At 43.6% G+C, this 26,985-nt stretch overlaps 1 protein-coding gene across 1 annotated transcript; it reads right to left on the reverse strand.

The window, feature by feature from the left end:
* Positions 1–1,785: 1,785 nt before the first annotated feature.
* Positions 1,786–26,011, reverse strand: LOC142245802 (C-X-C chemokine receptor type 2-like). Its single transcript, XM_075318769.1, has 2 exons — positions 25,977–26,011; positions 1,786–3,004 (listed from the first exon to the last, which is right to left on the reverse strand). Exon 2 carries the CDS (start codon positions 2,987–2,989, stop codon positions 1,937–1,939), a length of 1,053 nt encoding a protein of 350 aa, XP_075174884.1. The 5' UTR covers positions 2,990–3,004; positions 25,977–26,011; the 3' UTR covers positions 1,786–1,936.
* Positions 26,012–26,985: the final 974 nt, after the last annotated feature.

Raw genomic sequence — 26,985 nt, forward strand, 5'->3', positions numbered from 1 at the left:
GAGCCAGGCGGTTGGCCACGCCCACCGAGGAGTTCAGAGGGCCTGAGGCAGGAAACACAGACAGTTCAGTTCAGATGAGTGTTAGTGTGGAGCAGTGGAGGAGGACCGGCCTGTGTAGCAGGTCTGCAGCAGTCTGACAGGTGCTGGGGTCGGAGCCCGGGCACCTTTGGCTAGGCGGCATACGGTGGCCTGGCCTGCAGAAGCCGGGAAGACGGCTCGGTGGAACCGTGGTGGATCGGGACAGGGTAGTGCCCCGCCGGTACCAACCCGGGGAACCGTCTGGAAACCGGAGCACACAGGGGGTACTCAGACCCTGAAACAAGGTCCAGAATCCACTGGACTGAGTTAATTAACTGATTGCGGTCTGGACTTTAGGTCCTTTCCCACCCAAGTCCCGACTGAAGACAACAGCCCACCGAGGGGGATAGAAAGCCACCGCACAGGCAGAGATCCCATGGGCCAGCGTCTGCGGGCAAACAGGCTCTCCCGACATACACACAGCCGGGGACCGGACTCCCGTCGCTGAAGCGCAGGCAGTCTACACATCCATTACACGGTGCAGGAGAAAGGCAAAGACCACCGAACCGGGTGGGGGACCAGACGCAGCCGGCTGCGGGCACCGACCACCATTAACTTTGTTTACCAGAGACTTGTGTGTGTCAATAACAGTGAGTACAACAGTGCCATCCGGCCGCGCACCGCCCAGCTACTTCTTCCCAACAGGTCCTAGGGCCATCACCCCTGCCCACGGAGGGGTTAACATCTTGCTGCACTACCATCTCCCCCGAATGACCCGTAACTGCAGCGATGGTGTCCACCGCGTCAAAATTCTGTGAATGAGGCCTAATACTAAGCGCAGGGAAAGGGGAAACAGCTGTAAGACAGGAGCAGAGCGCTGTCAGGCTGGAGTCCGATTATAAGAACCAGAAAGACCAGGAGTTTTTATAGGCAAAAATAAACAATCTTTATTAATACAAAATGTACACATATAGAAAAATATACAAAGATTAAAATAGTGCTATAAAGGGAAAAGACACCCAGAGACACGTGGGACAGAAAAAACACTCTCATGTAGATATCAGAAAATATGGGTATATAGGTCAGGCCTCAGTAGATTATAAAGTGCAGTCATATAATAGGCCAAAAATTCAATTGCTTACCCATTATGGAGAGAGCGTCACAAGTGCGTCGCTAATGCGTCCCACAGGTCACAGAACCCTACCAACGCGCGTTTCGCGTCATATATCTCAGCTTCCTCAGGGCGGGTTATTCCTCAGAAGCTGAGATATATGACGCGAAACGCGCGTTGGTAGGGTTCTGTGACCTGTGGGACGCATTAGCGACGCACTTGTGACGCTCTCTCCATAATGGGTAAGCAATTGAATTTTTGGCCTATTATATGACTGCACTTTATAATCTACTGAGGCCTGACCTATATACCCATATTTTCTGATATCTACATGAGAGTGTTTTTTCTGTCCCACGTGTCTCTGGGTGTCTTTTCCCTTTATAGCACTATTTTAATCTTTGTATATTTTTCTATATGTGTACATTTTGTATTAATAAAGATTGTTTATTTTTGCCTATAAAAACTCCTGGTCTTTCTGGTTCTTATGCTTCTATGGAGTGGTCTTGTTGAGACATAGTCTAAAACTATTGAGATGTGTATTTTGTTCAAACTATTAATATCTTTGGAGTCAGATTCTGCAGAGCGACAAGCGAGGTGAAGGGCTTCCAACGACTCTGCAACAGCAAAAATAGAAGGAACGTTTTAATGAAGATTATTTAGAACATTGCTTAAATTTACATTCAGAAAACAAATTGACAATGAAACATTGATGAGTGCAAAGATGTCCGTAGCCTTGAAGTCCAGTCTTTGGTGTGTTTTTAATTTCCAAAGCAAGGAGTGACTGTAGCTCCTCATGCTCCTTGAGGACTAGATGGTGGTGGATGTATGTGCCGATGAGGACATGACGGAGAGGCTGCGTCCATAGCTGGACAGTCTATCCTTGCTGATAATTCCCTTGTTGGCAAGGATAGTCATGAAACTATGTCGAAATTTTTGTCCTATAAATGCGTAGAGGATTGGGTTAATGCAGCTGTGAGTGTAGCCGAAAACTTCAGTGATGTGCAGCGCCGTGTCCAGCTGATTTCTAAGTGAGCAGGTTTCATTGACATGTCCTCTCCTCATCAGAGAGTCCACCATGACGGTGATATTGTGTGGAAGCCAACAAATCAGGAACACCAAAAACACCGCGAGGATGACCTTCATCGCTCGGTGCTTCTGGCTGTTTTTGGTCCGGAGAAGAGTCTTAATGACGAAGCCATAACAGAAGAGCATAACGAGCAACGGTATGAAGAAGCCCATCACATGGCGTCCAATCCGGATGTTGATCATCCAGTCTGATGTGTATGGACCCAGGTTCTCATGACAAACGATCCCTCCTCTGGGTGGTAAAAACACATCTCTAAACCAAATGGAGGGAATAGAAATACCAAAAGCGATGATCCAGATGGCGATGATACTAATCGTCACCCCATACTTCTTGTTAGTAAAGAATTCGGTGGCATGGACGATTGCCAGGTACCGGTCTACGCTTATACAAGCCAGCAAGAAAATCCCGCTGTAAAAGTTGACTTCTTGGAGTACAGAGACGATTTTGCACATGGCGATGCCAAACACCCACTCCTTGACTCTGTATGTGGCCCAGAAGGGTAGCGTTACGGAAAACAGGAGGTCGGCGGCGGCCAAATTCAGCAAATACACATCTGTGGACGACTTCTTCACTTTGTTGTAGCAAATGACAAGAATCACAAGGCTGTTGCCGATGATATTGAGTAAGAAGACAGTGGCGTAAACTATAAAAACTGCGTATTTGTTCACGGGCGATGACTTAGGGCACGGGGTGGTGTCCGGAGATGGGATGTAGGTGTTCACATCTGTGAAAACGTCTAAAAATTCGGTGAGGTCAACGTTTATGTTGTTCATGTTTGTCGTCAGAACCTGCGGGGAAAAAAAAGAGGGTAAAAATATACATAAATTCATCACATGGTTTCCTCCAAGCTAGAAGGCTTCTGGCAGCAATCATTAGATTTTGCAGGGAACTGATTTTTTTCCACTGCCAAAACCACATGGCGGATTACAATTTCTGCACAGATTTGTGGGGGACTCCCCTGTTTTTTTTTTTTGTCATTTATTCCAAATAAAGGATTTTTTCGGGTGTGTGTGTTTATTTTCTTTAACTTACAGGTTAATCATGGAAGGTATCTCGGACAGACACCTGCTATGATTAACCTAGGACTTAGTGGCAGCTATGGGCTGCCATTAACTCCTTATTACCCCAGTTGCCACCGCACCAGGGCAATTCGGGATGAGCCAGGTACAGTCCTGGGACTGTCGCATCTAATGGATGTGGCAATTCCGGGCAGCTGCTGGCTGATATTTTTAGGGTCGTGGGCTCCCCATAACGTGGGGCTCCCCATCCTAAGAATACCAGCCTTCAGCTGTGTGGCTTTACCTTGGCTGGTATGGAAATTGGGGGGGACTGCATGCCGTTTTTTTAAAATTATTTATTTATTTATTGTACTGCACGATATAGACCCGCCCACCGGCGGCTGTGATTAGTTGCAGTGAGACAGCTGTCACTCAATGTGGGGGCGTGTCTGACTGCAACCAATCATAGGCGCCGGTGGGCGGGGAAAGCATGGAATACCAGATTGAATAATGAGCGGCCGGCATTTTCAATAGAGGAAAAGCCGCTAGAGCTTTGTGACAGCCGTGCAGCGCCGCGCTGGTGATCGGTGAGTATGAGAGAGGGGGGAGAGGGGGGAGAGACTGACATCGACAGACCTCATTCATTTACAGTGTTCTCTGCTACATTTGATAAATGTATTTAGAAAAACGGATGTCACTAGGATGGTGTGTGTGCCGTCCGTGTGACCATAGACTTGCATTGGATTGACTCGCATGAGAAACTCTAAAAATCGCAGCATGCTGCGATTTTTTTTCTCAGTCCGATTTGAGCTGAGAAAAAAAAAGCAGATGGGAGCCGCCTCATTGCTTAACATTGGTTCAAGTGCAATGCGAGATTTTCTCGCATTGCTCTCATGCGAGTCAATCGCAAGTGTGACGCCGGCCTCAGATCAGTTTAAGCCTAAATATTTAAAATTTCCTTGGACTTTGTTCACACACAGGTTTTTGAAGCTGATTGTCTCCAAAATCCTCATCAAAAACATTTAATGATGGAAAAATGGAATGAACTTCTATGAGAAATCCACTTTACTGTTGAGGCTTTCTTTAATTATTTTTTTCTAGAGAGATTTTGAAAAATGCCTGGAGGAAAAAGCAAATGCAGTGGATTCTGAAGGAGACCTTTCCAAACTCGGCACTGTCGTCCAATCATAAGGCTGCAAAAGAGCCCTTCAGAATAAAATCTTCCAAAACTCTTCAAACCTTTTCAGATCGAGCTTCACAAAAAAAAAAACTCTCTCAACAACTCCCTAAAGAAGAAGTGTTTCCAATAGAAAACTTGTGTAATGCGCCAAAAAACTGTTTGTGAGCAGATGACGATCAGTGACCGGGGAGCCTAAAGGCCGCTTTACACACTGCGATATCGGTACCCGCCCCCCATCTGTTGTGCGACACGGACAAATCGCTGCCCGTGCCGCACAACATCGCCCAGACCTGTCACACATACTTACCTGCCCGGCGACGTCGCTGTGACCGGCGAACCGCCTCCTTTCTAAGCGGGCGGTTCGTTCAGCGTCACAGCGACGTCACAGCAGCGTCACTGAACCGCCGCCCAATAGAAGCAGAGGGGCGGAGATGAGCGGGACGTAACATCCCGCCCACCTCCTTCCTTCCGCATAGTGGCCAGGATGCAGGTAAGGAGAGGTTCCTTGTTCCTGCGGTGTCACACGGAGCGATGTGTACTGCTGCAGTAACGATATTTGAGAATGGACCCCCATGTCACCGATGAGCGATTTTGCACGTTTTTGCAACGATGCAAAATCGTTCATAGGTGTCACACGCAACGGCATCGCTAATGCGGCCGGATGTGCGACACCAATTCCGTGACCCCAACGAGATCGCATTAGCGATGTCGTAGCGTGGAAAGCCCCCTTAAGGCTAAGTGCAGAGTTTCCACAAATATTTGTAGGCAGAAAATCTGCGGCGTAATACAGTAATAACTAAGATGAGATTTCTGCAGGCCTTATCTCTGCCCGGTGTGCCCCGGTACACTGCTGTGCTATAGGGCTGGGCCGGCAAGGTGGCGGCTCATACATCGGTCAGAACACTAAACGCCCGCCTATGTGCCGCTAGCTTGCTGGTTGAGTTCACACGTCCAGTAATCATCCGTTGGCAAAAAAGTTGTGCAAACATTTTTTTTTCTCTGTTTTTAAATAACTGATTTCAGCAGATCTGGGTTTTTTTTTTTGTTTTTTTTAACATTGGAGTCTATGGAGGCCAGATCCGTTAGCTGATTTCTATTTATCTTCCATTTGAAACTGATCCAGTAATCAAAAAACAAATAATTTACAAATAAAAGAAAAACGTATGGCTAATTAACGCATCCGTGTATTATAGACTTCAGTATTTAAAAAAAAAAATGGATCCAGCTGAAATCAGTTTGTTAAAAACAGATAAAAAAGTTTTTTCTCCACAACTTTTTTGCCAAAGTATTACTGCAGGATCCATTCTACACTCTGCAAATGACTTTCGACTAACATCCACACTAATCCGAACCTCCCACTCCCGGATCCAAGACTTCTCCCGAGCTGCACCAAACCTCTGGAACGCTCTACCCCAAGAAGCTAGGACGAATCACAACTTACTCAGCTTCAGACGCTCCCTAAAAACGCATCTTTTTAGGGCGGCCTATCACACTCCCTAGCCAAACTAATTTCACATAATCCCTCCACACCTTCTCACAATATAACCCCACGTCAAACTCCCTGGCACCCAAATACATCTCAAGGTTCTGGCCAACTGGTCCAGGAAGCCATTATCTACTGTATCCCCCATTACCTTGAGATAGCTGGATTGCCATTGTAAATAAGCACTTTTACCTTGTCCCCCCCCAAATGAAACCATAAGTTTTACCATATGGTGTACTGGAAAGCAGCAAAAAAATTCCAAGTGTGGAAAAATTGCAAAAAAAGTGTGATGGCACAATAGTTTTTGGGATGTTTTATTCACCGTGTTCACTATATGATAAAACTGATGTATCTATGTGATGCCTGAGGTCGGTGCGAGTTTGTAGACACCAAACATGTATAGATTTACTTGTATATAAGAGGTTAAAAAAAAAATCACAAGTTTGTCCAATAAAAGTGGCGCACGTTTTGCGCCATTTTCCGAAACACGTAGCATTCTTATTTTTTGGGATCTATGGCTCAGTGAAGGCTTATTTTTTGCGTCTCGAGCTGATGTTTCTAATGGTAGCATTTTTGCGCAGATGCTACGTTTTGATCGCCTGTTATTGCATTTTGCGTAAAACTTGCGGCGACCAAAAAACGTAATTTTGGCGTTTGGAATTTTTTTGCTGCTACGCCGTTTACCAATCAGAATAATTGATTTTATATTTTGATAGATCGGGCATTTCTGAACGCGGCGATACCAAATATGTGTATATTTATTTATTTTTTAACCCTTTAATTTTCAATGGGGGGAAAGGGGGTGATTTGAACTTTTAGGTTTTTTGGTTTTTTTTTAATTTTTTAAAACTTTTTTTTTACTTTTTTTATTTTATTTTACTAGTCCCCCTAGGGGGCTATAGCGATCAGCAATCCGATTGCTGATCGCTATCTGCTGATCACAGCTATACCGCTGTAAACAGCAGAAATAGTCACTTTCTTTTTTCCTCTGCTCCGTGCCGAGGAAGAATGAAAGTGAAACTTCGTACCAGCAGGCGTCCTCACATGACCCTGTGCTACGATGGCAACCACCGAACGTCACGTGATCACTCACGTGACGTCCGGAGGGGGCGGCGGTAAGTAAAAAACATGGCCGCGCGCATATAGATCTCGCTGCCAGACTTTGGCAGCCAGATCTAAGGGGTTAATGTTCCAGGTGGAATGCGATTCCACTCGGAACATGTAGGCACACATGTCAGCTGTTGAAAACAGCTGATATGTGTGCCGATCCACGCCGCCTGCCCGCGGCAGGGGGCGGGGCTTACCGGGACACGATCCATGACGGAAAGATCCGTCCATGGTCATGAAGGGGTTAATAGCATCGTGCGCACAAGAAATCCCAATTTCCCATAGACTTTGCTTGAAAATCAAAACGCATGCATTTTGCCATTAAAACGCTGCAGTTGAAAACGCTGTGGAAACGCAAAGTGCGGACATAGCCTAAAGGCCCTGTCACACACAGAGATAAATCTTTGGCAGATCTGTGGTTGCAGTGAAATCATGGACATTTGTTCCATTTGTACACAGCCACAAACCTGCCACTGATTGTCCACAATTTCACTGCAATCACAGATCTGCCACAGATTTATCTCTGTGTGTGACATAGCCTTAGACTTTGAGCTTGTTCACTGTTCATATACAAAGTCAAGGCTGAAAACGTAATTTAGGCTAGCGCCACACATCCGTGCTGCCGGCACGTGTTTGTCATTTTTTACACGTACCGGCGGCACGGAGACACTTTAACCAATGCTACCCTATTGTAGCAGGCACACACACGTAAAACCACATGGAACGTGTGTCCGTGTGCGTTTGTACGTGTGTGCTTTTTTGAAAGCGCTGACATGTCAGTGTTTTCTCCCGCAGCACGGGTGTCACACGGCCCGCACCCGCACCACACGGGTGTAGTGTGGATGCGGTCCCGTGTGACACGCACCGGAGAAACCACACATGTCAGTGAAAAATAAAAAAACATTAACTCACCTTCTCCAGCCCTCCTGTCTCTGCCGCTGCTGCCTCTTGCTGCCGACCGCCGCTCATTATTCTCATTGAATATTCACTTCACTGCCTGGCAGCAGCAGCAGCGGGGAGACGGGAGGGCTGGAGACCGAGGATCAGCACCACGGACAGCAGGAAGGACCAGGGGAGTATAATAATTACCGGTTCTACGTGTGCTATCGCGGATAGCACACGTAGAACACACGTGTCCCGCACGTACCAGAGACACGTACTTACCTGCACGCAACACGCAGGGAAAATACGTGTCTCTCGGCACGTGCGTGAATTTCACGTGAGTGTGGCAGAAGCCTTAGGGAGCATGAAAGAAGGAGGGAGAGGGCAGCTCGGAGATGTCAATCACACCTTTATGGACATGATATCAGCTTGCCGGGCTGGACTAGTCCACACTAAAGGGTGCTTTACACACTGCAACATCGTTAGTGATCTCATTAGCGATGTGACACACCAGATCGTGACACACCAGATCACAGATGCGATCTGCCGAGATCGCACATAGGTCGTTTTATAGCGCTGGTCACATGTGCGATCTCGGCAGATCGCATCAGTGATCTGGCATGTCACATCGCTAACGAGACCGCTAGCGATGTCGCAGCGTGTAAATAGTCAAGATAATTATAATATATTGTCTGCAATATAAAACGATGACTTTGCCTAAACATAATGGCTGCTAGAAATCATTATTAAATCCTTCTGTTGGGTTCCCTTTCAAGTGAACTTGTCAGGTGCAATATGCAGCCGGGACCACGAGCAGTTCTGTGCATATTGCTAATCCCTGCCTAACCGTCCCTGTATACACTAGAATAGATAAAGTATTTCTAAACATCTTTTATCTTACGCTAATGAGCGCGGGGACTAATCCCAAGGTTGTTATATCCCCCACCCTCTTAGCATAGCAGCATACTCACAGGGGTGTACTAACATGCTATTCAATTCAGCATCACCAGCGGTGCCGCGCGTACCTGTGTTCATTGTAACCGCGCTTCTGAATGCCCGACACTTCCGGAAGTTCCCGGTATTCAGAAGAGCGTTGACAGCGAGCACAGGTACGGTGTGCTGCCATGCTAAGACGGCGGCTAGTCGGGGGATATAACACCATTGGGACTAGTCCCTGTGCTAATTAGCATAAGATAAAAGATCTTTAGAAATACTTTTTGTAAAAATCTCTTTATCTATGCTAGATTATACAGGGAAGGTTAGGCAGGAATTAGCAATATGTACCCAAAACTGCTCATGGTCCGGGGTGCATATTGCACCTGACAGGTTCCGTTTAAATCCATATCATGTAACATTTTATTGCAAGCTTCACCTTTTGCAATGGAAAAGATTAAGGCTATGTGTGCACGTGTGCGTATTGCATGCAGTTACGCTGCGTTCTGTACCGCAGCGTAACTGCATGCGTCCTGCGTCCCCTGCACAGTCTATGGAGATTGTGCAGGGGCCGTGCGCACGTGGCATATTAGAACGCAGCGATTCGGCTGCTGCCCGAATCGCTGCGTTCTAAGAAGTGACATGTCACTTCTTCCGTGCGCTTTACATGCTGTCTATAGGGAGAGGCAGCATGCAGAGCGCACGAATCTGCCGGCACCATGTGCTTCAGAACGGAGCTTTTCAGCTGCGCTCTGAAGCGCATCTTTTAGGTGCGGTGCAGAGCGCACACGTGCGCACATAGCCTTAATGTGCACCAAATCCACAACACAATCTGCAGACAAAACCAGATGATAGGCTAAGACCCCACTTTGCGTTCTCCTACTTGCAGTTCTAAATGCACGTTTTGGGCTTAATTGATTTGACCAAAGTTGCCTTTTTCTGAACTTTAGCGCTGAAAACGCATGCGTATTTACCGCGTTTTAGATGCGTTTTCAGCGCTTTTTCAATGCTTTTTCACCTGCGTTTTGACAGATGCATTTTGAACATCAAGACACTGCTAAATAAAGTTTAATCTGTCAAACACAATGAAAAAAGAGAAAAAAAAGGAACACAGATTTTTAGAAATAATAAAGAAAATTGAAATATTGAATACAATTATAGTGGTAATATACTATTTATTGCAAAAATAGCAATAAATTATAATTTTTTTTGTAATTTAATTGTCGGATTATGTGTGTGTGTGTGTAAAGGGACATATGAAATCATTATTTTAATGTCCAAAAAGCATGTTTTCTGCACATAAAAAGCAGGTAAAACGCAGGAATTTGCTGGAATCTTGGTTTTTGCCATTTCTCATTGACTTCAATGTTAGTAAAACGCACCCAAAATGGCAAAAATAACTGACATGCTGCTTCTTTAAACGCATGGTTTTTGCCACAAAATATGCAAATTAAATGCAGTGTTTAGAAACGCAAAGTGCGATCTGAAAATCACCATTTTCCATTGACTTTGCTGTAAAATCAAAATGCATGCCTTTTGGCATGAAAAAGGCGCTTCTCAAAACGGACCTAAAATGCACCTAAAACGCAGGTGGAAACGCAAAGTGGGGTCCCAGCCTTACACCATGGATTTTGCTGCAGAAAAAATGCACATCGTATATGTGACATGGGAATTTGGTCTCAAAGCTCCATAAAATTGGGAGATGCAATGTTTCTCTTATTGAGGGCCTAAAAAAGGTGACATACCGTATATAATTAGTGGAGTTTTTTTGCACAAGATTTTGTTGGACTCCTGTCGGTATTACTTGACTTTTTTACCAGTGAGGTTATGTGGTCAGATTTGTATAGTTAAAAGCCGACCATGTGGCCTTCAGAAACAGTGAAAGCTGACTTTACCAGTGATAATTGTGATCACAGCATTCCTCTGCTATTACTCCTGGAAATGTATACATAAACTGACACTGGTTGTCCCCATTCTCTAGTGTGTCCCTTCTGACTGACACTGTCACAATGTGAAAAGATACACCTACTGACAAGGGGAATGGGTATATGCAGTTGGGAAATTTTTCATATATTTCCAGGAAACAGATTTTCTAATTTAAAAAAAAAAGAGACAGTGATTGCTCATGTAAAACAAAAAGTTCAGTTTTGCTATTAATATGATATCCTATAAACCCACATAACACTAATAAATGATGGTACGTGTGAATCTGGAGCAGACATTAGAGTGTCAGCACATTGTGTAAGTCACTAATACACAAATGTGAAGACTTCGTTACAACATGTTGGGTAAAACTGTTTCTTTTGTGCAATGTTTTTGCTTAAGGGAATTTCACAAATGCTAAAACACGGAGCATTGTTTCCATCCACCTCTGCTGCAGAATATGCATCTACACAATCAATAAGTGAATATCCACGTGGATCAGTGTTTATTTCTCCTTGGGGGTTTTTTTTTGCAACCAAAATCTTTGTGCACAGAGTTTTTTGAGGCGTTCATAAAAGACGCTTTGTGACGCTCGCCTTCTTTGTGGAGTTTCTTTTTTTAAAGTTTCCTGAAGTCGTTTTAAAAAGGTTTTCAAATGTTTTTGCTGAGTTTTTATGTCTTGGAGCCTCTTTTTACACTTTTTATCGGACAGTGCCTAGTTTGGAGCAGATTACATCGGGAGGCACTTTATACTGACATGCAATTTCTTTTCCCTGCCAGATGTTTTTTAAAACATTTAGGCTATGTGCGCACGTTGCGTCGGTGTACCTGCAGTTTATTCTGCACGTTTTCCTTCCCTTGGTTTTTGACCAAATGGCTTTTGACCATTTTTTAGCGCTAAAAACGCATGCGTTTTTACCGCGTTTTTAGTGCGTTTTTAGCGCTTTTTACCTGCGTTTTCACCTGCGTTTCTGCAGATGCGTTTTTGAGATCAAGACACTGAGAAATAAAGTTGAATTAGTCAAAAAGAATGAAAAAAGAGAAAAAAAGTATAAAATTAACTTTTAATAAAATTATATGGGAAATTATCAATTTTAATGTAATAATAGTGGTTATGCACATTTTAACAGAAAAATAGCTAAAGTTTATTATTTTTTTATATTTATATTTTCGGTTATTGTGTGTGTGTAAAGGAACATTAGAACCCATTTATTTTTGCCCAGAAAAGCATGCATTTTTGGAGCCAAAAACGCAGTTGAAAAGCAGGTAAAAAGCATGAAAAACGCAGGAATTGTGATTTTGGTTGCTTTTTGCCATTTCTCATTGACTCCAATGTTAAGGAAACGCTGCAGAAATGGCAAAAACAACTGACATGCTGCTTCTTTTTCAGCATGGTTTTTGACCACAAATATGCAAATTAAACGCTGCTGAACAAAAAGCAAAGTGCAGACAGGATTTCTGCTTTTCCCATAGACTTTGCTGGAAATCAAAAATGCATGCATTTTTGCCCAAAAACGCTGCTGCCAAAAACGCTGCAGAAACGCGGTAAAAAACGCAACGTGCGAACATAGCCTTAGGTCAAAAACCATGCTGAAAAAGAAGCAGCATGTCAGTTGTTTTTGCCATTTCTGCAGCGTTTCCTTAACATTGGAGTCAATGAGAAATGGCAAAAAGCAACCAAAATCACAATTCCTGCGTTTTTCATGCTTTTTACCTGCTTTTCAACTGCGTTTTTGGCTCCAAAAACGCATGCTTTTCTGGGCAAAAATAAATGGGTTCTAATGTTCCATTACACACACACAATAACCGAAAATGTAAATGTAAAAAAATAATAAACTTTAGCTATTTTTCTGTTAAAATGTGCATAACCACTATTATTACATTAAAATTGATAATTTCCCATATAATTTTATTAAAAGTTAATTTTATACTTTTTTTCTCTTTTTTCATTCTTTTTGACTAATTCAACTTTATTTCTCAGTGTCTTGATCTCAAAAACGCATCTGCAGAAACGCAGGTGAAAACGCAGGTAAAAAGCGCTAAAAACGCACTAAAAACGCGGTAAAAACGCATGCGTTTTTAGCGCTAAAAAATGGTCAAAAGCCATTTGGTCAAAAACCAAGGGAAGGAAAACGTGCAGAATAAACTGCAGGTACTCCGACGCAACGTGCGCACATAGCCTTAGGCTATGTGCCCACGGTGCGTTTTTTCATGCTTTTCTGCAGCATTTTCAGCTGCACCTGTTTAGTGCCCAAATGGCTGCATTTTGATTTCCCAGCAAAGTCTATGGAAAATAGGGTTTTCCTGAGCCCACCATGCAGTTCAAAATGCTGCGTTTAATTTGCATATTTTGTGGCAAAAACCATGCGTTTAAAAAAGCAGCATGTCAATTGTTTTTGCCATTTGAGGTGCGTTTAGATAACATAGAAGTCAATGAGAAGCAGGGAGTAACCAAGAAACATCAAAATTCCAGCGTTTTACCTGCTTTTTAGGTGCAGAAAACATGCGTTTTGGACTACTAAAACGCATGCTTTTTGCACATCAAAATAATGATTTCATATGTCCCTTTACACACACACATAATCCGACAATTTATTTAAAGAAAATTATCATTTTATTGCTATATTTCCGTTTTTTATTAAATAACCGCTATAATTCTATTAAATCTTGCTATTCTCTTTTTTTTCATACAAATATTTATGTGCCCCTTTTTTTTCTCTTTTTTCATTTGGTTTGACTGTTGTAACTTTATTTATCAGTGTCTTGATGTTCAAAACGCATGTGTCAAAAAGCATTTGAAAAAGCATCTAAAAAGCGCTAAAAACGCATCAAATACGCGGCAAATACGCATGCGTTTTCAGCGCTAAAGTTCAGCAAAAGGCAACTTTGGCTAATTCAATTAAGGACAAAACGTGCATTTAGAACTGCAAGTAGGGAAAAGCAACGTGGACACATAGCCTTAACATTATATGAACGGCAAAGTGTTGTAACAATAGAAATTAATAGGGAAAGTCTTTAAAGCATTTTTTGTGCATTTTTTTTTCTCCAATCTAAACAATACCAGAAAAATTGTTTGAAAAGCGCTTGAAAAATTCTTCCTACTAATTTGTATTGAAAAATTGAAAAAAACACTTTGCTGTTCTTATATAGATCACCACAGTATTAAGGCATTCTGTAATTACACCTTCCAGGTTCTAGGGAGGTTTCATCTTTTTTTAAACTGTGAAATGAAAACTGAATAGGACGCGTTGCCCCATAGATGCAGACGTTGCACAGAGCAGATGATTCCTGACACTTATGAGGAAACTGGCTGTTGCAAAATATAAGGGGTTAATTTCCTCGGAGGTGTTTTTGTCCAGAATTGTTTGCAATTTGCTTTGCTCATTTATAAAGTAAATTGTGACATAAATAATTTCACGTAAACGGTAAACTAAATATAGTGATTGCAAAAAAATGCTAAAATCTGCAAATGCATGATGTGATTCATTATGGCAACAGCAGATTAATACACATTTAAAACAAACAAACAAAATATATCGAGTTGGAAAAAAGCATTATATAAAATGTACCGTTTTGTGTATACAGCTCCTATGAAAACTGAAGTGTCACCATGGCTACAGACTACAATCAAATCCTGTGTGGTCAGATCCGGCAGTCATATAGGAATAGACCAGACAGGTGGTTTCTCATGCTGCTTACTGCACAACCCAAATCTCTGCCCCCCGTAGCTGTCAATGGGGGCACAATTTTGATTAACTATTGCATATATGGCCATTAACCCATGCATCTTGATTCTTTTATTGTGTATAGTTTATCAAGGAAAGAAGGGAGAGAGTTAGTTAGAGAGTTAGAGCAAGATGGAAAAATGAGTCCAAGTTCACACGTTCAGCATTTGGTGAGTTTTTTACATCAGTATTTGTAGCCAAAACCAGGAGTGGAGCAATCAGAGGAAAAGTATAATAGAAACACGGGCACCACTGCTGGATTTCTTACCCACCCTGGTTTTGGCTACAAATACTGCAGTAAAAAAAAATCATCAAATACTGAATGTGTGCACATGGCCTAAGGGTATGTGCGCACTTTGCGTCGTCCTAGTTGCAGTTCTAAACGCATGTTTTGGCAGAAATTGCTTTTGCCAAAGTTGCTTTTGACCATCAAAACGCGTTAAATACGCGTACGTATTTACCGCGTTTTAGCCGCGTTTTTAGTGCTTTTTACATGCTTTTTCCATTGCTTAAACTTAGATGCGTTTTGATTACAAAGACACTACTAAATAAAGTTTTAACATACAAACTATGAAAAAAAGGGGAAAAAAAGAATACACATATAATTTATTAAATCATAACGAAAAGAGCGAAATTTAATATAATTATAGAGGTTTTATACTATATATGGCTAAAATATCAATAAATTTTATAATTTTCATTAATTTAATTGTCGGACTATGTGTGTGTGTAAAGGGACATATAATTACATTATTTTGATGTCAGAAAAGCATGCATTTTGTTAGTCCAAAACGCATAGTTTCTGCAGCAAAAAAGCAGGTAAAACGCTGGAATTTTGATGTTTGTTGCTTTTTGCTACTTCTCATTGACTTCAATGTTAGCAAAACGCAGCCTAAGGGTATGTGCGCACGTTGCTTTTTACCTGCTTTTTACCTGCTTTTTTGCTGCTTTTTCTTCTGCGCTGTTTAATGCCAAAATGGATGTGTTCTTCTATTCAAGCAAAGTCTATGGGAATTTGGGTTTCTTGTTCACACTATGTTGTTGAAAATGCTGCCTTTTTGAGGCAGAACTTTGGTCAAAAACTCAGCTTTTCAAAGAAGCAACATGTCAATTGTTTTTGCCATTTGGGTTTTGCACTGCAAAGCTGAGTTTTTGACCAAAGTTCTGCCACAAAAAGGCAGCATTTTCAACAACATAGTGTGAACAAGAAACCCAAATTCCCATAGACTTTGCTTGAATAGAAGAACACATCCATTTTGGCATTAAACAGCGCAGAAGAAAAAGCAGCAAAAAAGCAGGTAAAAAGCAGGTAAAAAGCAACGTGCGCACATACCCTTAATGACAAAAACAATTGACATGCTGCTTCTTTGAACGCAGAGTTTTTGCCCAAAATTATGCAAATTAAACGGTGTTTAGAACTGCAAAGTGCGGACAAGAAATCCCCATTTTACATAGACTTTGCTGGAAAATCAAAACGCATGCATTTTGACATGAAAACGGTCCAGTTCAAAACGGACCTAAAAAGCAGCTGAAACGCAGGTGAAAACGCAAAGTGCGGACATAGCCTTAGACTACGCAGGATTTATGTATTAGTAGTCTGTATCCAAGTAAACTCATAAGTTCGCATAGTAGCTGTATACACAAAATGCTAAATTGATTCCTTTGTGTTATTATTGATATATTGTAGCAACAGAAATTTTGCTTGTAAAAGTTTCCAGAAGTATAAAGGTATGTGCACACACTACAGAAAATATCTGCACCTAAAAACTGCACCTTGTGAGAGAAAAATGCATTTTGTGGCCAAAAAAAATATTTGGCATTTTGGTGTGTTTTTGGTGCAGTTTTTGGTGCAGTTTTTGATGTGTATTCCATGGCTCGAAGGGCTAAAAATCGCAGAATAAAAAGACAGAAAGGCTATGTGCAGTTTTGTTTCTTCAGCAAAAAACGCACCCTCTGGCAGAAACGCGCACCCTTGGTCGAAAAACGCATCAAAAGAAGCATGCGTTTTTGGTGTGTTTCGGTGCGTTTTTGAGTACATTTTTGCTCATGCGTTTTTTCACTATATTAAATGGAAAAACGCAGATTTACACAGAAGATTCTCCATAAATCTAAATGTGGTTGTTTCTGCCATATGTGCGGGGATTTATGCAAGTGAGGACATTATGTTATGAATCCGCCATATCAAACTTTAAAATCAGGGGTTGAGAGTTTCTTAATTCTTAAAGGTAATTTTCACATCTGTAGAAACCGAGAACATTTCTAGACCAGAAGCCAATTGCTCCGTGCTTGAGGCGCTCTGTGCTGCTGAAATACTCCCCAGTGATGGAGAAAGCTCCTCTTCTCTTTTACAGAACTTGTTTATGACTTTTATATCCCAATGTACAAAAATCCCCTCATAACAAAGTGGGTGTTGGCCGTGTGATTCCTCGGAAAGTGAAAATTCCTCCTTCCTCCCCGTGGTGGGACATAAGCAAGTGGTAGATTGGGGTTCCCATGCGTCTTTACTAGATACTACATAGATCCCAGTAGCGAGACCCCCCCCCTGCCCCGTGACCAGCCAGTGTCAGGACCACCCATAAATCCCCTGATTACCATCAGTGATAAGGGTAGTTTGTGCGTTTTTTACTCCCCCCGTTCCACCAAATTGAACACAAAGTCAAAAAATGTTAAACCAGAATTGGGTCATGTGATCACTGACATCTTTATAAGCTTTGTCTTGGCCTTATGTCCTAAGATGTGATGGACCGGGGTATCCCCTACTCGGGACTACTACATCGCTCGACCTGTAATTTGCCATGGGCGACAGAAGCCAGACCTATGGCGATTAGATGACATCCATGGTGGCTCCAAACCAGTTAGGGTTCCCTTTAACCACCATACGGACACCTCAAAGACGCGCCTCATTACATCCACATATATACTTATGATTTTCACCACAGTTCTGCCCGGGGCACCCATATAATCCCCACTGCCCACCCACTTAGCGACTTATTCATTGGTCATTCCCACAAAACACCCCAGGACAATTGAGATTAAGACCAAAAGAGGAAGCAGAAACTAGTATTTAAGCTTTTTTGCCCTCTCGGTTACTACGGTATACATAATTGGTTGCTATGGGCAACAGGGCCTAGTCTAGACTAGAGATGGCGGAATGAGCCACAATTGGCTTCATGGATATTTTAGCATATAGAAATCTGTCACCAAGTCTTGTTTTCGCACAATATAAAGCTTGTGTTACACATTTGGCCCATATCAGCACCCATAGCTGAATGTAAACAGTGCATATATGGCAATATAACAGTATGGAGGTGACTTGTACAAGCGATTGCAGGTTCACGTTCTCTAGGGGCACAAAAAAAAAATGTAAAAAAAAGGAAAATATTTGAAGAAAATCTTTTTGCAGGAAGGTAAAAAGAATCTACAAATTATATATTTGTCATCGCCATGTGCGTAACTGTCTGCACTAATAATTTATCAGAATATTTATACGGTGAGCGCCGAAATTGAAAAAAAATATATATTACAGAATCGCTGCTTTTTGTTCACTTTGCCTCTCAAAAATGTTATAAAAATAAGATCGAAAAGTCGTGCGAACCCCAAAATGGTGATGATAAAAAAAAAATACTGTTTGCAATCCAAAAAGCAAGCCTTCTTCTACCTACCCAAAAATAAGTTCTAGTCATGAGTTACAGCTTTTGGAAAGTGAAAAGTATAAAATTGAAGGCTCAGTTCCACTTGTGCAGAGCTTGTGATGCGAGATCATGGGAAGTGATATGCTAATGACCCTCTGCTGCGAGAGTCATGGGACTGTGATGAGATCTTGTGATCAGATCACAGCTGCGGAGAAGAGGGAGGGAGCACTTTCTCCCCATCTCCTCCGTTGTTTGTCTCTGCGTATATCGCACTGCGGTTGGATGACATATTTGTGCAGTGCGATGTTTCACACGCTCCCATAGACTTGTATGGGTGTGAGTGAGCCAAGACTCACTGCCAAACACAGCATGCTGCAATTCATTGCTCAGGCCGATATGGCAGGAGAAATCATTCACAGATGGACACTGTCCCATAGTTTTACACTGGTGCAAGAGCAATCTGATGTTTTATCGGATTGTACTCATCCCTGCAAAACGCAAGTGGAACCGAGGCCTAAAGCTGCAAAAGTCCAGAGTGAATAAACTCGGAGCCGGCAATGTAAATATGGATCTGAGATATTAGTATATCTCTAGCGATAGCTTTTCTACTTGTTTTTTTTTTTTTGGAAGGTGACATCCTGAGTGGAACTTAAAATTTATCACAATTTGTTTTTCAAATGTTGGCATTGACGTGACGGGCGCCGTGGATGGAAAGTGTAATGGCGGATAGGAAATAGATAGAAATCAGAAGAAGCTAGAGATTGATCACGTGCAAGGCAGAATTATCAAGCTCTGCAAGCAAAACCCATATTTGTTGCTATGGTCCAGATTTACCCATAGCAACCAATCACATCGCAGCTTTCATTCTTCAAAAGTAGAATTCAAACTGAAAGCTGCGCTGTGATTGGTTGCTATGGGTAACACCAAACATGGTTCATAAATCTACCCCATAGTGCTGTCTGCAGATTTCCCTCATCACTAACAGTGGCATATACGTGTAAATGGTGCAATCCTGGTGGCTCACAGTCACACGCAATACCATTGCAGAATGTGAATTGATTGCCATGGCAGCCTGCTAAAGGCATCATTTGCCACCATCTTGATCTGGCAATGAAAGACGCTTGGGCTTCATAGGAGGCCATCATTGTTCCTACATCCTGAAATACCGAAGTCTGTCAAATTTATGAAAATCTAAACTTAATGAAACAAAAATAAATTAAAACATCAAAATCATAGTTATATCTCTACAAAAAAAATGGAACAGGAAGCGTCAAAATGTCATATAAAACCCAAAATGGCAGCAATAAAAACTACAGCCCTCAGACCGCTCCATCAGCGGAAGAATGGAGGAGCCAGGGCTCTCGAGAGACACGAACCACATCTGTTTGTCTAAATTTATTTCCACCAGTTAAATAAAAAACACCTCACAATTAATCACCGCAGTCACGCTGACCTGAGGAATCTTGTGCCCCAAGACATTATTACCGAAAATAATTGTCATAAAAACAATAGCAGAAGTGCGTTCAGATTTGCACATTTTTATTCAATTTTCATTTTATTATATAGTAAAGAGAATATTGTGACTCCAAACTACAGCTCATCCTGCAAAAAAATACTTCCTATGGGGACAGGAAAATAAAAAGGTTATGGCTCTTGGGAGAAGAGGAGTAAAAAATAGAAGAGAAAAATTGAAAATTGGCCACGGCAGAAAAGGGTTAATCCCGGCCATAACCCTTAGGGTGAGAACGCACTTTGCGTTCACCTACTTGCAGTTCAAAACGCACCTTTTGAGCTTAATTGATTTGACCAAAGTTGCCTATTTCTGAACTTTAGCGCTGAAAACGCATGCGTATTTACCGCGTTTTTGATGCATTTTCAGCGCTTTTTACCTGCTTTTTCATCTGAGTTTTGACAGATGCGTTTTGAACATCAAGACACTGCTAAATAAAGATTAAACAGTTAAAAAGAATGAAAAAAGAGAAAAAAAAAGGAAAAAATCTATATTAATGGGAAAAATAATGAAAATAGATATAATTCATAAAATTATAGCAGTAATATACAATTTATCGGAAATATAGCAATAAATGCATATTTTTCATAAATTTAATTGTCGGATTATGTGTGTGTGCAAAGGGACATATCAAATCAATATTTTGAAGTCCAAAACGCATGTTTTCTGCACAGAAAAAGCAGGTAAAGCGCAGAAATTTGCAGGAATCTTGGTTTTTGCCATTTCTCATTGACTTCAATGTTAGCAAAATGCACCCAAAATGGCAAAAACAATTGACATGCTGCTTGTTTGAACGCATGGTTTTTGCCACAAAATATGCAAATGAAACGCAGCGTTTAGAAACGCAAAGTGCGGTCTGAAAATCACCATTTTCCATTGACTTTGCTGGAAAATCAAAACGCATGCCTTTTGGCATGAAAAAGGTGCTTCTCAAAACGGACCAAAAAAGCACCTGAAACGCAGGTGGAAACGCAATGTGCGGTCTCACCCTTATCCTCTAAACTAGTCACCTCCAATTTATGGTATGCCAGCTGTTACAGAACTACAACTCCCAGCATGCCTTGACAGCTGCAGCATGGGGGACTAAATTAAAGAACATGAAATACACAAAAAAGCGTGTGAATGTTCTTTAGAGGTTTGTGTGGCGATGTGTAAGGGGAAATTGCTGCAGTCACTAATAATATACAAAGCAGAGGGTTCACCAAGGATAACCCTGCAGTCTGATAACTCCACCCCAGGAACATGTGTTAAGGCCGCTTTACACGCTACGATTTATCTGACTATATGTCGTCAGGGTCACGGTTTTCATGACGCAGTTCCGTCATTGTTAACGACGTCGTTGCATGTGACACCTACGTGTGACTCCGAATAATCGCGAATAGGGTGAAAATCGTTGATCGCTGACACGTCGTTCAGTTTCAAAATATTGTTCGTCGTTTTGGAACGCAGCAGACATATTGCTACGTTTGACACCTGCCAACGACGAACAACATCCAATATATATATATAACAATATATCGCTGAACGATGTAGCGTCGTTTGTGAGATGTGTACGTGTGACCGCTACAAAACGACCTATGAGCCTTTAAGGCTTTGCATTACAAACAATTTTGGTAAGTTTTGCAAAATTAATTGCGATAGTGATTGGCTGCAGCGGTCACATAGATGATGTATGGCACGTGATGCAGGATTGGGAGGACCGGCTAGCTGAGCAGTGGCGTTGGAGGTGGGTTCATTGGGTACATTAAAAAGTTATTTCTTTTATTTTCAAACAATAATTACAATTGGAAAAAAATGTTAAAATCCCAGGACACGCTTGAAGTGGCTTCGGGGTCGGACGAGCCCACCGAAATGTAAGAGGATAGTGGGCATAGGTCCTGCTACAAGAATGGGACTGAGACACTGAAGGACCGATCAATGTAACAGTTTACAGTGCAATTAACTGAGTTTTCATCATGGGGTCAAACGTTTTCGGCTATCCATTGGATAGAGGATAATTTACTGATTGCTGGGGTATTCCTCACCAAATTTATGAAAAGGGGTCTTTTGCACCAAGTGCAGCGGCGGTGCAATGTGTGACCTATGTTTATTCTTTCTGGAACAGCATGAGAGGGATAAGCGTAATGTTCCCTATTTTCACCCGTTTAATACACAATGAATGGAGCGGAGGTAGCGCATGTTACCGGGATCACTCCGGACAGACCTCCAATGACCAGTAAAATATAAGCTATCCAATAGATAGGGCATAAACTGTGATTCAGGGGTTACGTCTTAAGGCCATGTGCACTAGAAATTGACTTTTTCTCAAGGAAAATCTAGAACCTCTTAAAGAATCCTGCATCCGTGGTAAAAAAAACGCACCAAAACCGCAATGAAATCCGCATGCAGTTTTTTCCGCAGTTTGGTGCGGATTTGCCGCGGTTTTTCCGCAGGTTGGTCCCTGCGGATTTTTACCATTATCTATGGCAAAAAACGCAGGTACCTGCGGAAAAGAAGTGACTGCTCATTAATTCCGCAGCGGAAAATCTGCAGGTATAAAAAAAAAACCACAGTGTGCGCACAGCATTTTTTTATACCCATAGGTTTTGCTGGGGAATGACTGCAGAAATGTTAGACACATTTTCTGCAGCAAATCCGCAGTAAAATCCGTGGTAAATCCGCAGCGTGCGCATATAGCCTAAAAGATGAATTGCTTCTTTTCTGTGTAGGTGAGTGGTAGACCCTTAAGGGTACTTTAGACGCTGCGACATCGCTAGCGATATCACCCGCCCCCGTCGTGCGATATGTGGTGATCACTGCCGTAGCGAACATTATTGCTATGGCAGTGTCACACGCACATACCTTGTCAGCGACGTCGCTGTGACCGCCGAACAATCCCTCCTTGAAGGGGGAGGTGCGTTTGGCGTCATAGCGACGTCACTGCGGCTTCACTAAGCGGCCGGCCAATCAAAGTGGAGGGGCGGAGATCAGCGGGACATAACATCCCGCCCTCCTGCTTCCTTCCTCATTGGCGGTTGACGCATGTTCGTCGCTCCTGCGGTGTCACACGTAGCGATGTATGCTGCCGCAGGAACGAGGAATAACATCGCTACGCACGAGACAACGATTTTTGGTTTTAGGACGACGTCTCCAAAACCAACGATTTTTGTCTTTTTTTGCGATCGTTTAAGGTCGCTCGTACGCGTTACAAGCTGCGATGTCGCTACCGGCGCCGGATGTGCAGCACTAACACCGTGACCCCAACGATAAATTGTTAGCGATATCGCAGCATGTAAAGTACCCTATAGTATTGTTCCTTGGTTCACTCCTATCCCGTCCCTTATAAATGGGAATACAAAAAAATTCCAATTGTTTTTCATGTAATTTATCTGGCAAATGCGTATACACGTATATATAAGAATGCAACCAATGCTCTAAAAAAGCAGATACAAAATATCTAAAAAATTCTTCCTTTCTTAATGTTTCCTGCGATGTCTGTATTGCTCATCTTTCCTTCCCCCATTATATAATATAATGTAATAAATGGTGAGCGAGCACTACGATGCACGGGTGTTCTGTACTCGTAACGGGCAGCTGGATGCTCGGATGGGTGCAACTTGAATACCCGAATATAATGGAAGTCAAGGGAAAACTTGAGCATTTTCCCTAAAAATCTTCTGGAAAAATGCTCAAGTTCCCCATTGGTTTCCATAGTGTTCACTGATCACTAGTTACCAGTACTGAGCACCCAAGCATGGTAGTGCCCGCTCATCACTAGTTACCAGTACTGAGCACCTGAGCATGGTAGTGCCGCTCATCACTAGTTACCAGTACTGAACACCCGAGCATGGTAGTGCCCGCTCATCACTAGTTACCAGTACTGAGCACCCGAGCATGGTAGTGCCCGCTCATCACTAGTTACCAGTACTGAGCACCCAAGCATGGTAGTGCCCGCTCATCACTAGTTACCAGTACTGAGCACCCGAGCATGGTAGTGCCCGCTCATCACTAGTTACCAGTACTGAGCACCCGAGCATGGTAGTGCCCGCTCATCACTAGTTACCAGTACTGAGCCCCCGAGCATGGTAGTGCCTGCTCATCACTAGTTACCAGTACTGAGCACCCAAGCATGGTAGTGCCCGCTCATCACTAGTTACCAGTACTGAGCACCCGAGCATGGTAGTGCCCGCTCATCACTAGTTACCAGTACTGAGCACCCGGGCATGGTAGTGCCCGCTCATCACTAGTTACTAGTACTGAGCACCAGAGCATGGTAGTGCCCGCTCATCACTGGTTACCAGTACTGAGCACCTGAGCATGGTAGTGCCCGCTCATCACTAGTTACCAGTACTGAGCACCCGAGCATGGTAGTGTCCACTCATCACTAGTTACCAGTACTGAGCACCTGAGCATGGTAGTACCCGCTCATCACTAGTTACCAGTACTGAGCACCTGAGCATGGTAGTACCCGCTCATCACTAGTTACCAGTACTGAGCACCCGAGCATGGTAGTGCCCGCTCATCACTAGTTACCAGTACTGAGCACCTGAGCATGGTAGTACCCGCTCATCACTAGTTACCAGTACTGAGCACATGAGCATGGTAGTGCCCACTCATCACTAGTTACCAGTACTGAGCACCCGAGCATGGTAGTGCCCGCTCATCACTAGTTACCAGTACTGAGCACCTGAGCATGGTAGTGCCCACTTATCACTAGATATGAGTACTGAGCACCTGAGCATGGTAGTGCCTGCTCATCACTAGTTACCAGTACTGAGCACCCGAGCATGGTAGTGCCCGCTCATCACTAGATACCAGTACAGAGCACCCGAGCATGGTAGTGCCCGCTCATCACTAGATACCAGTACTGAGCACCCGAGCATGGTAGTGCCCGCTCATCACTAGTTGCCAGTACTGAACACCTGAGCATGGTAGTGCCTGCTCATCACTAGTTACCAGTACTGAGCATCCGAGCATGGTAGTGCCCGCTCATCACTAGTTACCAGTACTGAGCACCTGAGCATGGTAGTGCCTGCTCATCACTAGTTACCAGTACTGAGCACCTGAGCATGGTAGTGCCCGCTCATCACTAGATACCAGTACTGAGCACCCGAGCATGGTAGTGCCCGCTCATCACTAGTTGCCAGTACTGAACACCTGAGCATGGTAGTGTCCGCTCATCACTAGATACCAGTACTGAGCACCCGAGCATGGTAGTGCCCGCTCATCACTAGTTGCCAGTACTGAACACCTGAGCATGGTAGTGCCTGCTCATCACTAGTTACCAGTACTGAGCATCCGAGCATGGTAGTGCCCGCTCATCACTAGTTACCAGTACTGAGCACCCGAGCATGGTAGTGCCCGCTCATCACTAGATACCAGTACAGAGCACCCGAGCATGGTAGTGCCCGCTCATCACTAGATACCAGTACTGAGCACCCGAGCATGGTAGTGCCCGCTCATCACTAGTTGCCAGTACTGAACACCTGAGCATGGTAGTGCCTGCTCATCACTAGTTACCAGTACTGAGCATCCGAGTATGGTAGTGCCCGCTCATCACTAGTTACCAGTACTGAGCACCTGAGCATGGTAGTGCCTGCTCATCACTAGTTACCAGTACTGAGCACCTGAGCATGGTAGTGCCCGCTCATCACTAGTTACCAGTACTGAGCACCCGAGCATGGTAGTGCCCGCTCATCACTAGTTACCAGTACTGAGCACCCGAGCATGGTAGTGCCCGCTCATCACTAGTTACCAGTACTGAGCACCCGAGCATGGTAGTGCCCGCTCATCACTAGTTACCAGTACTGAGCACCCGAGCATGGTAGTGCCCGCTCATCACTAGATACCAGTACTGAGCACCCGAGCATGGTAGTGCCCGCTCATCACTAGATACCAGTACTGAGCACCCGAGCATGGTAGTGCCCGCTCATCACTAGTTACCAGTACTGAGCACCTGAGCATGGTAGTGCCCGCTCATCACTAGTTACCAGTACTGAGCACCCGAGCATGGTAGTGCCCGCTCATCACTAGTTACCAGTACAGAGCACCCGAGCATGGTAGTGCCTGCTCATCACTAGTTACCAGTACTGAGCATCCGAGCATGGTAGTGCCCGCTCATCACTAGTTACCAGTACTGAGCACCTGAGCATGGTAGTGCCCGCTCATTACTAGTTACCAGTACTGAGCACCCGAGCATGGTAGTGCCTGCTCATCACTAGTTACCAGTACTGAGCACCTGAGCATGGTAGTGCCCGCTCATCACTAGTTACCAGTACTGAGCACCCGAGCATGGTAGTGCCCGCTCATCACTAGTTACCAGTACTGAGCACCCGAGCATGGTAGTGCCCGCTCATCACTAAATATAATTAATACATAACAGTAATATAATATTTTGGTCCAAGTTACCTGATCGTTCCTCAACCTACAGATGCTGCTGATTCCACATGAGGCTCCGTAGAAGAAATGCGAAGAGGAACTGTCATTTCATCATATGGTGCTTATAAGGTGTGGGGGTGGAAGACGGAAACTTCCCAAATCGTGAGAGCAAGGTGCCATCTCTAAAATCTCGGTCTCTGTTTCCAGTGAAGTGGACCAAGGAGGGGGCTTATCACATCACATACAGAATGGAGCTTGCGTAACTGGTCACATCTGATATCTGGAGGTGCCGCAGGTTGTCACAATGTATCGGGAGATGTCAGATCTCTGACGGCGTCTAGACAGATTTCCTGTAAATTGCCCAATGCAGCCTAATAGTAAAGCAGCCATAGACTCCGGCACCAGGGCTCCTCTCATGCGAATAAACCATAGCTCTGTTCAGGATTTATTAATTATCTGGGAATAATAATATAATTATGTGATGTTTGGGGGGGACCAATATAAATCTTATTACAGCACACGTGAAATATTGGACCGGCCACTTCTGCAAATTTCTGATGTGACTGTGTCTGTGTGCTTGTCCCGTCATGGACTTTTTATTATGTGTAAGTCGGCAGATATGAAACTAATAATAAATGCAGAGACTTGTCCTTGCTGCAAATTCTTCACACGGATCAATGGGGTACGGTGCTGCTACAGAGAGCCAGGGCACGACGGGGTACGCGGACCCTAGGCTGTGAAGAAGCTTCATTCAGCCCAGTAATTCACCCAACGGGAACGGAATCTTCGGGAACCGTTCCCCACCTGCTCCAGAATCAGGGTACTAGCGCAACGAGGGGGATAGGACTTCCCACAACCGTCCAGAAAATCCCAAGCATGAACCCTGAGAGCAGGCTCACCTTGCTAGCCACGCAGGTGAGCGGGACCCGAGTAGTCTTAGGTCAGGGGTGGGGAACCTCCGGCCCGCGGGCCGTATGCGGCCCGCGACGACTTTTTCTGCGGCTCCCGGGCTGATTCCCGGGAACTGTAGTGCTGGAGC

Source organism: Anomaloglossus baeobatrachus, chromosome 7, assembly GCF_048569485.1.
Source record: "Anomaloglossus baeobatrachus isolate aAnoBae1 chromosome 7, aAnoBae1.hap1, whole genome shotgun sequence".
Taxonomy (NCBI): domain Eukaryota; kingdom Metazoa; phylum Chordata; class Amphibia; order Anura; family Aromobatidae; genus Anomaloglossus; species Anomaloglossus baeobatrachus.